At 42.0% G+C, this 15,843-nt stretch overlaps 1 protein-coding gene across 6 annotated transcripts in view; it reads left to right on the forward strand.

Annotated features, from left to right (window-relative positions):
* CEP89 (centrosomal protein 89) overlaps positions 1-15,843 on the forward strand; it is a 70,569-nt gene that overhangs the window by 50,014 nt on the left and 4,712 nt on the right. For all 6 annotated transcript variants that reach the window (XR_009256081.1, XM_058708233.1, XM_058708229.1 and 3 more), the window contains 4 exons: positions 9,263-9,430; positions 10,029-10,170; positions 13,614-13,703; positions 14,150-14,319. Coding sequence is in view for 5 of the 6 variants with exons in the window: in XM_058708233.1 (XP_058564216.1) it covers positions 9,263-9,430; positions 10,029-10,170; positions 13,614-13,703; positions 14,150-14,319 (570 nt within the window). In the remaining variant the exon portion in view is untranslated. The remainder of the gene's footprint in view (positions 1-9,262; positions 9,431-10,028; positions 10,171-13,613; positions 13,704-14,149; positions 14,320-15,843) is intronic.

A 15,843-nucleotide genomic window follows, 5' to 3' on the forward strand; every position in this document is an offset into this window, starting at 1 on the left:
GAAAAGCCATCTCCTTATATAATACCTACCAAATACCCAGTTCTTCATCCTAAAATAAGAGCAGACTCCTAGATGTGAACAAATGACAAGCATCATTGGATATAAAGGAGGTAAAAATACAGTGAAAGAGGGAGACCTACGTAAGCAGAGAAACTCACTTCAAAGGAAAGTCAGATGGGGTGCCTGGGTGGCTCAGGCAGGTGAGCATCTGACTCGTGATCTCAGCTCAGGTCTTAATCTCAGGGTTGTGAGTTTAAGTCCCACATTTGGCTCCGTGCTAAGCGTGAGGCCTACTTAAAAAAACAAATAAAAGGAAACAGATAATATAGAGAATGCAGGGGATCTAAAACAATAAAATGCCATAAAAGAAGTGCAATTATTAAGAGCAAGATTAGAAATGATTACCAGAGGGACGCCTGGGTGGTTCAGTTGGTTAAGCGTCCAACTTCAGCTCAGGTCATGATCTCACAGTTTGTGAGTTCGAGTCCCGTGTCGGACTGTGTGCTGACAGCTCAGAGCCTGGGGCCTACTTCAGATTCTGTGTCTCCCTCTCTCTGCCCCTCCTCTGCTCATGCTCTGACTCTCTCTGTCTTTCAGTAATAAATAAACGTTAAAAAAAGTTTTTTTTTAAATAAATGATTACCAGAATCTAAAGAAAATTAGAAAGGCCAAAAGACAAATTGGTCAATTCTGCCAGAGCGTAAGGAGACAGACAATTGGGAATGGAGAGGAAGGTAATAGATGGAGGACCCATCCAGGAAGTCCAACCTTAGATCGTCAGGAACCTCAGAAAGAAAGATTGAAGAAAATGGGCAGACCGGCATTAATAGTTGAAGGGCATAGTTGAAGTCTCTGAAGACTAACGCTAGGACCCACAGAGTACCTGGTATGGTGAATGAAAAAGACCCACATCCAGATATACCTGAATGAAATATCAGTGGATCCAGAAGGACAAGACAGTCCCAGCACCCACAAATGAATAGCGAGCTGGGACTCCAAAGGGTTTCATCCTCAGGGTAGGGCGAACCGGAAACGAACCAGCCCTCAGTCCTCTCTGGAGGAAGGTTCCTTACTCCTAAAAATTTTCCAAGGATAGTGTCCAGGACACAAAGACAGACAGACAGACAGACAGTGACTGGGAACCAATAGAAGTAGCACATAATAATAAAGAGTCCAGATATAGAATTATCAGACAAAGACTATAAAACAACTGGTGGCTGTTAGGCTTAAAGAAATAAAAGCCTCCAAAATATCTTCTGAGAACTAAAAAGCACCACAATACTGGGTTTGGAAAAGAAACAGAATTTTTAGAACTGGAAGATACAATAACCTAAATTGAGAATTCACTGGATGGGCTTAACTCTAGATGAGACATGTCAGGATGGGGAATTAGTGAACTGAAAAATAGATCAGAAGCAGGTAACCATAGGATGGCTTGGAGTCCTCCAAGGTCGTGGTATCAGTAGATCACAGACAGGAAGCGACATAGGGATATATTTGATCCGGAGAGTTAGAGTTATGACGGCTGGGTGTCTTCCGCAACTGAGGACAATATGACAACACGTGGATTATACTTGCCCAAGGAGCGCAAGCACAGTCGGGTAAATGAAGAGCTGTCTTGGCGAAAGAGCAGAGGACAGGTTTCCTTCAGAGCAGTTCAGCCACAGCAGGGTGTTTAACAGGTAACAGGGGACATGTCAATTGGGAAACAAACAGAACCCCTAAGGAGCTAGAATTTTATCACTGGAGAAAATGCCTTTCAGGAATGAAGCCAAAATAAGGATATTTTCAAATCCAAACTGAGTGTTGCCACCAGGCAGCCTACATTAAAGGCAATTCTAAAAGGGAGTATGCATCAGGAGGAGGAAAATAATTCGGACGTGGATGTATCAGAAACAAGGTAGAAATAAGAGTAAAAAAAAGACATAGTGAATGTGTTAGTAAATGTAAGTGAACATCAATTCCATAGAACAATATCTTTTGGGATTTAAAAATACATAGAATTCTGGGGCGCCTGGGTGGCTCATTCAGCTAAGTGTCTGACTTTGGTTCAGGTCGTATCTCGCAGTTCATGGGTTTGAGCCCCGCGTCAGGCTCTGTGCTGACGGCTCAGAACCTGGAGCCTGCTTTGGATTCTGTGTCTCCCTCTTTCTCTGTCTCTCCCCCATTTGTGTTCTGTCTCTCTCTCTCTCTCTCTCTCTCTCTCCCAAAAATAAACCTAAAAAAATTTTTTTTTTTAATTTTAAATACATAGAATTCATATGCACAACAATAACAGCATATAATCAGGAAGGGAGTCAATGGAGTTTGTCTTCTAAAGTCTTTATGTCATTCTGGAGAGGAGAAAGGTGTTGATTCATTCTATAGTGTGAAAATATACATGATGAAATTTGTGCAAACAGAATGTGTATAACTTCTAAACTAGTATGGGGAAAGAATGATTTTTCCTTTTAATCAGTCCAAATGAAGGCAAGAAAAAATAGGACAAGTGATAAAATAGAAAACACAAAATAAAAAGTTAGATTTAAAGGCAAATGCATCAGGAGTGAGTAGGTACACACTAAATAGACTAAATATTAAATTAACATTTGTTAAGTAGAGCCCTGGGAGGTTGGATGGTGAGCCATAGTGAGACCACAAAGAAAAGTGAAATAGGGAAGTTTATAACTCACAGGTACCTAGAGGGGCCCCACGGGAGGTCAAGGCAAGGTGCCTGGGTACATGAGCGTCTGTGAGTGACATGCTAGGGTTCTTGGATGGAGACCAGATTGGTCAATTCAAACTAAAAAGAGCAGGGTTTTGGTAAGCTTCGGGCCTTCTTACCTATGAGGCAGTGAGGGGAAGGCCCTAGGAGGTGGAGAGAATGCTTATCACGTGGAGGAATACCACCAGGAATTTACATTTACCCATGACTCTGCAGGATGTGACCAAAGTCCTGTGCATGGGGGAGGCTAGCATCCACTCAAGGCCTCACGCAGGCCGTACACAATGGGTTGCGAAGCAGAAATACTATGGAGTGGTGTAGCTAAGTTCTCAGTGGCAACCCTGTGTTGCCATTAAGCTATACATCTCAGTCAGAAAGGTGCAGAAAGGTCAAAAATGAAAGGGCAGAAAAACCCATACTACTCAAATATAAACCAAAAGAGAAATCATTAGAAATAATAAGAGATTTTAGCAAAGTTGATAGAAACAACATCAGTTTATAACAATGAATTGTATTTCATCGGAGGAACAAATATCTAAAAAGTAGAGTACTTCTGTTGGGAAAATGATAAAACTATACTGATAATTTCGGTGGGTAAAAAACTTACAAGTTGATAGGTTTTTGATTTGGAGAATTTTGTTCCCCATTCAGTGTGAAGATGCTCTCCATAGCCTTCTGGCTTGTATTGTGCCCGATGAAAATCTGCTGTTGTTATCATCTTTGTTCCTCTGAACATGATATGTCTTTTTTCTCAGGCTTCTTTTAATAATTTTTCTTTGTTACTGGTTTTTAGCAATTTAATTAGGATGTCCCTTAGTGTAGTTTCTTTATGTTTATTCTGCTTGAGGTTGACTGAGCTTGGAAATAATTTAGCTGTTGTTTCTTCAATATTCTTTTCTATTCTTCTTTCTGTCACCTCTCCTGGGACCACTTGATATTGTCCCATGGGTCTCTGATGGCTCTGTTCATTTATTCCCTCAGTCTTCTTTCTCTCTGCTTCAGTTGGATAGTTTCTATTGCTGTCTTCCAGTTCTCTAATCTTTTTTTCTGCAGTGTCTAATCTGTATTTTTATAACCATACAGTGTATGGTTTCCCTCATATATTGCATTTTTCCATCTCTAGAAGGTCCATTTGAGTCATTTATATTTTCCATTTCTCTTCTCATCTCTCCTCATCCATTTCTCTACTGTCTTGAACATACAGAGCATATTTATAATAGCTGTTTAAGAATCTCTGTTGGTCAATGCCATCATCTCTCTCACTTCTGGAATTGTTCTATTGATTTTTTTTCCCTCTGATCACAGACCATATTTTATTACTTATTATTCCCATGCTTGATTGGATGCTGGATATTGTAGATTTTGTGTTGTTGGATGCTAGATGTAGTGCATTGCTTTTAAATAGCATTAGATTTTGTTCTGGTGCACACTTTCGCTACTTGACCGTAGTTGGGTTCTTTCAAAGTTTGCTTTTCTTGGGGTAGGCCCAAGGCACCTTTTGGTCTAGGGCTACCTTAGCTTCATTACAAAGGCAGTGATACCCTTCTGAGGGTTATCTCCAGTGCCCCTTCTATTATAAGGTCTTTCCACTCTGGTTACTGGGCGTGTGTACTACTCCTAGTTCTTGGTGAATGTCAAGAATGGTTCTGCCTCCTCATTTCTAATGGTTCTTTCTCAGCCTCAGGTAGTTTCCTCTCACGCGTGTGCAGATCAGTAGTCCTCAGCCAGAGATTTGTAGTGACTACCCACCCCCCTAAAGATCTCCGGAGCCCTTTCTCTGCCTGCCCCACTAGCTACTTTGGCCTCTTTGATCTCTGACTCCTCAACCCGGCAGGTCCACTAGGTTCTATTTGGAGTTTTCCTGTCCTGTCCTGCAGCCTGCCAGTAAGCAATTGTAGTACTCACTTTGTTATTTCCTTCCTCAGGGATCACAGCCCTGCATTGTGTATCGTCTAAAGGCAGAGAACTTGTTTCTTACGTTTTGCCTCGTTTTCCAGCCGAAGGGGTAAATCTATCCCTACAACTCTGTCTTGGCTGGAAGCAGAAGTCTTTGCATTTTCAACATTCTTCTTTAACCATTTATCATTAACCCAGTTGAATGTGTCCAATAAAATAATAGTTAAGTTAGTTTTCAGTGAAAGAAATGAGTTCTGGATCTTGTATGTTTTTGAGTTACAGTTGACAAGCTAACCTTAAAATGTCTACATGTCTACAATGTCGTCTACATTGTCACGTATTCCTGCTGCACATAACAAGCACGCAGCTACTGCCACATGCCACTCTCTCCGCACATTTGACGACACCCAAACTGCTGTTCAACAAATCAGGTTCACTCACATCACACTACACAGATATCACAGCAGCGTTAGATTGCTGTAAAAGTTTCGAAGCCATCCTCATAGGTTCTGTATTGATCTTGTGGACAAGTAACAAATAGCTGGAGACCGACACCCATCTGAGGGTCACACTTTGAGTAGCATTCCTGCAGAGAATCCCGCAAGTCTGTATACAGAATACAGGCCGAATGACTATCAGCAAGAAAATGGGTACATAGAATTTGGTATAATGATACAGTTAAGTATTCTACAGCCACACAAAACAAATGGGTGAGTCTTGGAGACATAAGACACTAAAATACATACAGCCCTTTGTGCACCTGTTGTGCATCTCGATTCTCTTCATGTGTGGTTCCAACACTGGCACACCAGACTGAGTCGTAGCAACGCGTGGATAGGTGGTAACACTATAAAGGTACTCAAGGAAGCTCTGTGATTGGGGCAGGACACGTGGGAATATCTGGGGTACTTGAAACGTTCTGTGTTTTTTATCTTACTTTTGAATTATAGTTGACGTACAATGTTAATATCAGTTTCAGGTGTACAGCATAGTGATTGTACAACTCTATACATTAGGCAGTGTTCACCACCATAACACAGTTACCACCTGTCACCATACGCTAATACAGTATTATCGACTATATTCCCTACGCTATACTTTTCATGTCCATGATTTTTATTTTATTTCATTTATTTTATACCTGGAAGTGTTAACCTCTTAACACTTTAAATAGTGTAAAATAGTTAAACCTATTTTGCCCATTCCCCATGCCCCTTCTGGCAACCACCATTTTGTTCTGTTTGTTCGTTTTGTCCCTTAGATCACACATATAAGTGAAATCATATGGTATTTGTCTTTCTCTGTCTGACTTATTTCATTTAACTTAATATGCTCTAGGTCCATCCATGTCATAAAATGGCAAGATCTCATTCGTTTTTATGGCTGAGGAATATTCCATTGTATATCTATCTGTACCACATCTTCTATATCCATTCACCTACTGATGGACATTTCGATTGCTTCCATATCTTGACTATTGTATATGCTGCAGTAAACATAGCAGTATGTATATCTTTTTTATTTTTAAGTTTGTTTATTTATTTTGAGAGAGAGCACGCATGAGGCAGAGAGGGAGAGAATCTCAAGCAGACTCTACACTGTCAGCCCCAGAGCCCAACACAGGGCTTGAACTCACAAACCATGAGATCATGACCTGAGCTGAAATCAAAGGTAGGATGCTTAACTGACTGAGCCACCCAGGCACCTCAGAGGTATGTATATCTTTTTCAATTGGTGTTTTGTTTTCTTTGAGTAAATACCCAGAGGTGAAATTACTGGATCATTATGGTATTTCTATTTTTAATTTTTTGAGGACTCTCCATGCTGTTTTTCACAGGGGTTGTACCAGTTTACCTTCCCACCAACAGTACACAAGGGTTCCCTTTTCTCCCCCAAAACTTATTAATTTCTTGTCTTTTCAATACTAGCTATTCTGACTGGTGTGAGGTGATATCTCATCATGGTTTTGATTTGCATTTCCCTAATGATTAGTCATGTTAAGCATCTTTTCTTGTGCCTGTTGGCCATCTGTAGGCCTTTGGAAAAAATGTCTATTCAGGCCCTCTACGCATTTTCTAATCAGATGGTTTTTTGGTGTGGAGTTGTAGAAGTTCTTTATATATCTTGGATGTTAATCCCTTATCAGATATATTATTTGCAGGTATCTTCTCCCATTCAGTTTCCTTTGCTGTGCAGAAGCTTTTCATTTTGGTGTAGTCCCAATAGTTTATTTTTGCTTTTGTTTCCCTCTCCTGAAACAGATCCATAAATGTGTTGCCAAGGCCAGTATCGAAGAGATTACTGTCTATGCTCTCTTTTAGGAGTTCTGTGGTTTCAGGTCTCACATTTAGGTCTTTAATTCATTTTGAGTTTATTTTTGTGGATGGTGTGATAAAGTGATCCGGTTTCATTCTCTTGCATATTGCTGTCCAGTTCTCCCAGCACCATTTATTGAAGAGACTGTCTTTTCCCCTTTGTGTATTCTCGCCTCCTTTGTAATAGGTTAATTGACCATATAAGCATGTACAGTTTGTAGTATATCTTGAAATCTGGGATTATGATACCTCCAGCTTTGTCCTTTCTCAAGATTGCTTTGCCTATTCAGGGTCTTTTGTGTTTCCATACAGATTTTAGGATTATTTGTTCTAGTTCTGTGAAAAATGCTAGTGGTATTTTGCTAGGGATTGCATTAAGTCTGTGGATTGCTTTGGGCAGTATGGACATCTTAGGAGTATTCTTCCAATCCATGAGCATGGAATGTTTTCCCATTTTTTTGTGTCGTCTTCAGTTTCTTTCATCAGTGTCTTACAGTTTTCAGAGTATAGAGTTGCATTCCTTGATTAAATTTATTCTTAGGTATTTTATTCTTGTGGTGCAATTATAAATGGGATTTCTTTTTAATGTCCTGTTTCTTCACCTATATGGTAATTATATGATGGTTCATTATAATCATTTGTTAAAATATGCATTTATCTTTTTTTTTTTAACTTTAAAAAAAAATTTTTTTTTTAACGTTTATTTTTGAGACAGACAGAGACAGAGCACGAGCAGGGGATGGGCAGAGAGAGAGGGAGACACAGAATCTGAAACAGGCTCCAGGCTCTGAGCTGTCAGCACAGAGCCCAACGCAGGGCTCGAACTCACGGACCGTGAGATCATGACCTGAGCTGAAGTCGGACACTTAACCGACCAAGCCACCCAGGCACCCCTGCATTTATCTTTTATATGTTTTCTATATGTATATTTTACAATTTAAAAAACTTTAAATCATAGCATTTCACCAGAAGTAAAATCAGAAATGATCAGTACAAGTTTCCTCTGGGATGCCCAGGGGGTGGAAAAGGAAACATTTGTTTTATTAAAAAACATTTTTTTTAGGGGCACCTGGGTGGCTCAGTCGGTTAAGCGTCCGACCTCGGCTCAGGTCATGATCTCACGGTTTGTGGGTTCAAGCCCCACATCAGGCTCTGTGCTGTCAGCTCAGAGCCTGGAGCCTGCTTCAGATTCTATGTCTCCCTCTCTCTCTGCCCCTCCTCTGCTTGCTGTCTGTCTCTCAAAAATAAATAGTAAGCATTAAAAAAATAATTTTAATTTTTTTTTTTAAATCAACTATTTCAGGGCACTTGGCTGGCTCAGTCAGTGGAGCTTGTGACTCTTGATCTCAGGGTTGTGAGCTCAAGCCCCATGTTGGGTGTAGAGATTACTTAAAAATCAGTAAAAAAAATAAAGTATTTCTCCCACTATTAACTGGTTTTTTTTGTTTTTTGTTTTTTTTTACAAATTATTTCTACCTTTTTTATTTGTTTGTTTTGTTTTAAATTTAAATTTGCCAGCCTGCAAGGCTGGGAGTAAGGCCCAATGGTACCGAGAGAGACCTACCCCATCCCAGAATTGGGCAGCCTCTGTGTGTGGCTCTACCTGTTCAGGGCTGGTCATGGCATGAAAACTGACCAAGAGAACCATTGAAGAAATAACTCTTTTCTCAAGCGTCATTTTGCCAGAATTTTATATTGAAATTGTATGCCCTCTTTAGTCTTTTATTTCTCTTATCATAAAACCATTGAATTTAGCATGACAGAAAATTTGTTTTAGCATTAGGATTTGGGAAGGCAATTATAACTATGTAAAAAATGAAACTATCTTAATTTTTCTTCTGGAAGGAATATAGGTTATAAATAAGTATATCTATACAGGGGCCCCTGAGTGGCTCAGTTGGTTAAACATCCGACTCTAGATTTTGCTTCAGGTCATGCTGACACAGTTCGTGAGTTCGAGTCCCACGTGGGGCTGTCAGTGCAGAGCCTGTTTAGGATTCTCACTCTCTGCTCTCTGCCCCCCACCCTCTGTCTCCAAATAAATAAATAAACTTTAAAAGAAAAGTATATCCATGTAGAGGCATATGCAACATTTACGGGCAGGGGTTAGACCATTACCATCAAAGAAGTGTGTGCCCAGCCATGCCCAGCCTCTAGAAGCTCCATCCCAGGCCCTCCGGGAGGAGACAAACAGTATTTCCGGGGTGGGGGGGGGCGGGTAGGGGGGTTGCCTCCCAAGGAGCCCCATGGGCCCTGGGGGCTGGACTGCCCATCACTTGCCTGGCAGTGGCCGCCTCAAGTTAACTTCAGAGTGCAGATACAAGCCTGTGATGTTTTTGTCTGCCAGCCAGTTGCAGAAGGAAGAGGAGAAAGGAGGTGCTGAGCTAGAAGAACTGATGGAAAAGCTGGCCGTCCTGCAAATGCAGAAAAAGAGCCTGCTGTTAGAGAAGAACCGCCTGACAGCTGAAAACAAAGCCCTGGGAGCTGAACTCGAAAGGGCACAGAAAATAAATAGGTTTTTATCTATCTTTTCTTCAGCCGGGTTTTTTATTTTTATTTTTATTTTTTGTATTAAAAAGAGACAAATATTCCGTTTTATTTTCTTTGTCTAATACTGGCTAGAAAATGGAAAAAGATCATTGAGATTACTGGATATCAAAACAAAAGCCCAGTAAAGGCTTTGCTGTTGACCAGCATTAGCCAACATTTCTCAAGTCTATGGTTCAATTATAGTTGATAGTCATAATGATGACCCTAAGACTGAAAGTCCTGGAACTTATTTCCTATGCATTTTGGGGTAACTGGATTCCTTTTTCAAAAGCATCTTTTAGAACATGGGCCAAAAAATTAAGAGAATAATACATAAGTAACCTATTAATTGTGTGAAGCATTTTTTGATTCTTGCTGACTTGGCCGGGAATCAGTAATTATGCTTCATTCAAAATTAAACTCGGTTACCTATTCTCACCCTGAAACTCAATGGAAGATTTGGGTTGCCGAAGAATACATTTAAATGCTAACATATTTGCTGTTTTTACAATTCAGATAGTCTCTATGCCCTAGCCATTCAGGCTAATGAGTTTTTTATTCCACCATTTGGGGGGACTCTCTAGGAGGTCTCAAAAGAAAATTGACGTCCTCAAAAAGCAGGTGGAAAAAGCCATGGAGAACGAAATGTCTGCTCACCAGTACCTGGCAAATCTTGTTGGCCTGGCAGAGAATATGACCCAGGAACGCGACAGTCTTATGTATTTGGTAAGCTCCCCCAGTTAACTTCGAGTCCACTGCAAGTTAATATGCAAACATAGTTTTAAGTGTGTTGTCTTTATAACATTACCTGGAAAAACCTTCATCTTTTTACATTTTAACTGCACATTTTCAGATTCTCCAAAATTTTTGCTTTCAACCATGGGGGAAACACATTTTTGAAAGGCGGATAACCCACACTTTTAAATAATGGTAAATGATACTCTAGAAGATAAACTCATATAATTAGTTGATCCAGCCAAATAGAACAGGGTCGCCAGGCATTTATCACACATGCAGACGCGTCTTCATATTCTCCCTGTAAAGCTGACTTAATGTGTTCCCTGTTTGAAGATGAAATATGAGCACCATGGACAGGGTAAACAGAGTCCATCCCTCGCTGCTCCTGGCGACCCTAGTCCCAAGGAAAGGACCGCGTGGGTTATCGGTGGTCCTAGATGGTGGAGCACTGCCCCGCCAGCCCACGTGATCATGGTTCTTGGCATTTCCACATTAATGTTAAAAGGTGTCAGCGGCAGACTGTGCAGTGAAAGGAGGCACGCTCTTTGCCAAGCTTCACGCAGTGAAAAAAGCCCGATAGAATTTACCACAAAATGGGACTTACGTAGCAGTGTCTCCAAGTGGTGAAATTACAGGCAATTAAGAAAAAAATCTAGGCCTGTTTGCACTTTATGATTTTTCAACTTTGAACACATGTTGCTTACATTCATTTAAATATGTTTGTTTAAGCAGCGTTGCAAATCTCTGGTAGCATATGATTAGAAATAATAATTTAGTGCATGTCATGACAGAGGAAACTAGCAGATTTTCTGAGACATTTGGAAATTGGCAAACTTGGAATCACTCAACCCCTCTCCCAAGTGAATGGGGTGTGGAGAGTCTGTCAGGATGTGCCACAGGCTTATTCCCGTTTGTTAGGAAGGTATCAAGTTCCTCCTTTGAGGGGGCGCCTGGGTGGCTCAGTCAGTTGAGTGTCCCTGGGATTGAGCCCCGCATCAGGCTCTGGACAGAGCGTGGAGCCTGCTTAAGATTCTCACTCTCTCCCTCTGCCCCTTTCCCCTCGCTCAGGATCTCTCTCTCTCTTTTTCTCTCTCTCTCTCTCTCTCTCTCTCTCTGTGTGTGTGTCTCTCTCTGTCTCTCAACAACAACAACAACAACAAAAACAACAACCAAAGTTCTGGGTGCCTGGGTGGCTCAATCAATTAAGCTTCCAACTTCAGCTTAGGTCATGATCTCCCAGTTTGTGAGTTCAAGCCCTATGTCAGGCTCTGTGTTGACAGCTCAGAGCCTGGAGCCTGCTTCGGATTCTGTGTCTTCTCTCTCCGCCCCTCCCCCACTCACTCTGTCTGTCTGTCTGTCTCTCTCTCTCTCTGTCTCAAAAATAAATAAACATTAAAAAATTTAAAAGAAAAAATTCTCCATAGGATAATGAACATTAGGCTTTTAGCCATTGTTTATATAAGAGGAAATAGAAATATAAGTAGCACACACCTCTTGGGGGAAATGTGATCCTTATTTGTAATAACAGAGATGCTCATTAAGCCAGTCTTGAGATCTCATTCTGCAGTTATATTAAGGTTACCAAAAAAGTTGCTTTCTTAATTACAATAGTTGCTGCTACGAGTGGTAAGATTGATTACACATTAATGGTGATTTCTAAGCCCTTCCCAGGTCTTTTGGAAGCAATGTGACTCAAACACAACATGATAGGCCCCTAAGCCTGTATGCCCCAGTCCCATCCGCCTCCTGAGAGGTCACCATCCTAACCCAAGTGCTGGGCTCGGGCATTTTCTGTAGTGGTGCTGAGCGCCCATTTCCCCCTTTGCCTTGCCTCCTGTGCTTCCCCACTGGAATAGCCAGAGCGCAAAGCAGAAGCTTGCTGAAAAACGGGGACCCCGCTGCCACGTGTCAGTACCACCGTAAAGGCGAAGTCATCTTGTTTGCAGCGCAGGGCACGCAGGCTTCCCCGGGAGGCAGGCCCTGCACCTCCCGTGTGGGCCAACGATCACCCCAGGTTTCTGTGATGAAGTTTAGATCCTCCCCGATCCTCACACGGTCCCTCTTAGGTCCTCCCTTCATATTTCTGGGCCCAGGATGGGAATCGAAACGGAAGCCATACGCTATTTGTCCAAATACTTGGAAGTTACAAGTTAAGCCAACAATCTGTAATGAAACGTGTTCTCTCCCCCTGCCTTGAACTTTGTTATTATGGCCTGAATGCCAGGCTCAGGTTTAGAATCCTTAGACCCCTCGAACGTGGGGGAGCTGCTTTCAGCCCTCCCCAGCTGTGCCCACCGCAAGAGACATCTGTGTACCTACAGACACTGTTGTCCCCTGGCCCTGCGAGCGCCTTGCGCCTGGGAGCCCCGAGACCAGCCGGGGTTCGGGGTGCTGCTTGCTGCCTCTGCCCTGTCCTGGGACTGTGGGCCGAGTATCCCAACCTTACTCTGTCCTGGTCTCCTAGGCCTTAATTTATTGAGAATGGCACCTTAATTTCTTCTTTTAGTTTTTATTTTTATTTTTTATTTTTGAGAGAGACACAGAGTATGTGCGTGCAGGTCCGCTCATGCAGGGGGCAGGGGGGTGGGGGCAGAGGGAGAGGGAGAGAGGGAATCTTAAGCAGGTTCTATGCCCAGCTTGGGGCTCAACTCCACGACTGTGAGATCGCGACCTGAGCCGAAATCTAGAGTCAGACGCTTAACCGACTGAACCACCAAGGGGCCCCAAAAGGGGCACCTTAATTTGCAATCCCACATTTAGGATGAGTTTTCCACGTAACTTATGGCAAAGTTATTTAATGTTCTGTGTCTTATTTTTCATTTCTGAAGGAAATCAAATGAAATCAAACTGTGCTCATCTTTGCTTTTTTATTTTAGCATTTGAAATAATTTATAGTGTGTAGTAATTCATGTCCCATATGGATATTAATCTAAAGCACTCTGCTGCAAATGACATCCCTCTAAGATATAAAGCTGTCACATTTGGTTTGGTGAGTGGCATTGTGCATTCATGTTTATCCTTAATTTTGTGATTATTCAAATAGTCAAGGTAAAAGTATATTTGCATCTCGGCACTTATTCCTTGGGTCTGATTGAAGGAATGATATATATCCCGCAAGAATAGAGATGTGTGCTGAAAACCCTTCCAACCTCTCACATTCCCCTGGTTTGAGGGGCTCGATCTTCCATTGGTGTCCAGGAGGGGCACCCAGCCTGCTGTTCTGGGTTCTTGCCCCTCCTCAGCTGTTGCCCCAAGTTCTGCCCACAGCCTTCAAACGGGGTGGAGGTTGGGGGCCAGACAGGTGCTGGGCCAGGACAAGTGGCAGAACGGAGATTACTTGTAAGTAGCAAGATTCTTCGCAGAAGAATTATTAATTTAATTTTCCTGTTCAACTTAGAGCCCATTATTTTTCTTTTTACTTCGCTCTTTAGGCTAAATGTTTAGAAAGTGAAAAGGATGGAGTTCTCAACAAAATCATAGAAGGCAACATTCGCTTGGGAAAGTTAGAGGAAAAAATCAAGGTAAGTGGCCATTTAACCTCAGAAGTTCCATTTCAAATGGAAACAGCGGCTTACTGGGGTCATATTTCTGACCTTAATACCTTAACCTTAAATACTATACAATAAAAAGGTAAAAGGAAAACAAATGAGTCAGGCTTTTATCTCTGTCATCTGTTTACCGATAGAGTGAACAGACCTTGCCAGGTTGGTCTGTTTTTATTTGTAGCATATAAAAACTAGGCATGATGCAGACTAGAAATTTGGTATTATTATACTTGACATTCCTTTTTTTTACCCCCCTATATGACTTTTATGATCCTTGCCCTCCCAGATCGGGCTTACCGAAGGTTTACTCATTATCTCAGTGGGCTCTCATGGCCCAAATGGGTAGGGTATACATCTGGGAAGGCACCCCGTGGGCCACAGGCAGCGTCCCTTCACTCACAGAGTGCTTCCTCCTCCCCCAGGGGTACAAGAAGCAGGCAGCACTGAAAGTGGGCGACATCAGTCACCGTCTGACAGAGCAACAGGAAGACTTTGCTAGCAAAACCGCTCAGTACCAGCAAGAGATGAGACACCTCCATCAAATGCTGCGGGACAAGCAGGGTATCCTGGACCAGGCACTGCAGCAGAAAAGGTAGGGCCGCTCCAGCCCCGTCTACTATGGTTAGTTTTGAATGTTTGCTAGGATTTTCTAGTAAAACCCTCTGGACGTGTTCTGTTTATTTTTTACAGTTTAGTTTTATCCGAATGTAATATTGGTCTTGATTTTTGTTTGCTGGTTAGCTAACACATCCCTCGCCTCACCTAGTTCCCATTTTGCTGTGGTGCTTGTGGCGGTGGTGGTTATGGTGGGAACACTGAAGATCCAGTCCCGCGGCAACCTCTCAAGTCTGCGACACGGTGTCGTTAACTACAGTCGCCGTGCTGTGCGCCACATCCCAGCTCTTCATTTTCTCTAATCCCCCCCGCTTCAGAACTCCCCATTGTTTGAATATTGGACTTCTTAAATCAACCCAGGCCTCTAATTGTCCTCCCCTCTTGTCCCTCTCTTTGATACTTTTGTTATATTTCATTTTCTTGGGAGATTTTACTTTTGATTAAACGTCTTATTTCTGCTTTTTCTTTCTTTCATCTCTGAGGATTTTTTTTAAGTTATTTTTTTAAGTAATCTCAACGTAGGACTTGAACGCAGGACCCGGCGATGAAGAGTCTCATGCTCCTCCAACTGAGCCCGCCAGGTGCCTGCCCCTCATTTCTGAGAATTTTAAAATCTCTAATCATTCCCTTTTTGTAAGAGCATAATCATAAGATTATGGGTATATTATGTTCTCTGCGTTCTCTGTTAAACTTCCTCCTTTAAACATATGATAGAGGAAGTGTTGCCAGTATATTAAAAACACTGGGGAACATTGCATACTCTGTGAAGTTCATGTGCTTAGAATTGCATTAATAGAGGCACCTGGGTGGCTCAGTTGGTTGAACACCCACTTCGGCTTAGGTCATGATCTCACGGTTCGTGAGTTCAAACCCCGCATCGGGCTTTGTGCTGACAGCTCAGAGCCTGGAGCCTGCTTCTGATCCTGTGTCTTCCTCTTTCTCTGCCCCTCCCCCATTCATGCTCTGTCTCTCTCAAAAATAAAATAATTTAAAAAAAAAAAGAATCACATTAATAAAATGGAATTTTGTTTTTTGCCCTCTCCCTCATTCCATTATCTGTCCTTAAATGGTTTGAAAGTTATGCATTCTGTACTTTCAGTGGTTACCCTTAAAATTTGACCATGGTTATTTAACATTAAAAAAATCTAAATTTAACTGGGGCACCTGGGTGGCTCAGTCAGCTGAGCGTCCAGCTCTCGGTTTCGGCTCAGGTCTTGATCTCACAGTTCATGAGTTTCAGCCCTGCATCAGGCTCCACACTGACAGGGCAGAGAATCCCTGCTTGGGATTCTCTCTCTCTCTTCACCTCCCTGTGCTTTCTCTCTCTCTCTGCCTCTCTCTCAAAATAAATAAACTTTAAGAAAAGAAATCTAAATTTAATCAATATCCCTGTATTTCCTCCCCCAGAGCAAGACCTAATGCTCTTATCTAATTATTTTCCCCCCTCAGTTGATATGCTGATGTTGTCCAGTGTCCAGATGAAAGTGAAGAACAAAGATCT

The sequence above is a fragment of the Neofelis nebulosa genome, chromosome 17 (genome assembly GCF_028018385.1).
Source record: "Neofelis nebulosa isolate mNeoNeb1 chromosome 17, mNeoNeb1.pri, whole genome shotgun sequence".
NCBI lineage: Eukaryota > Metazoa > Chordata > Mammalia > Carnivora > Felidae > Neofelis > Neofelis nebulosa.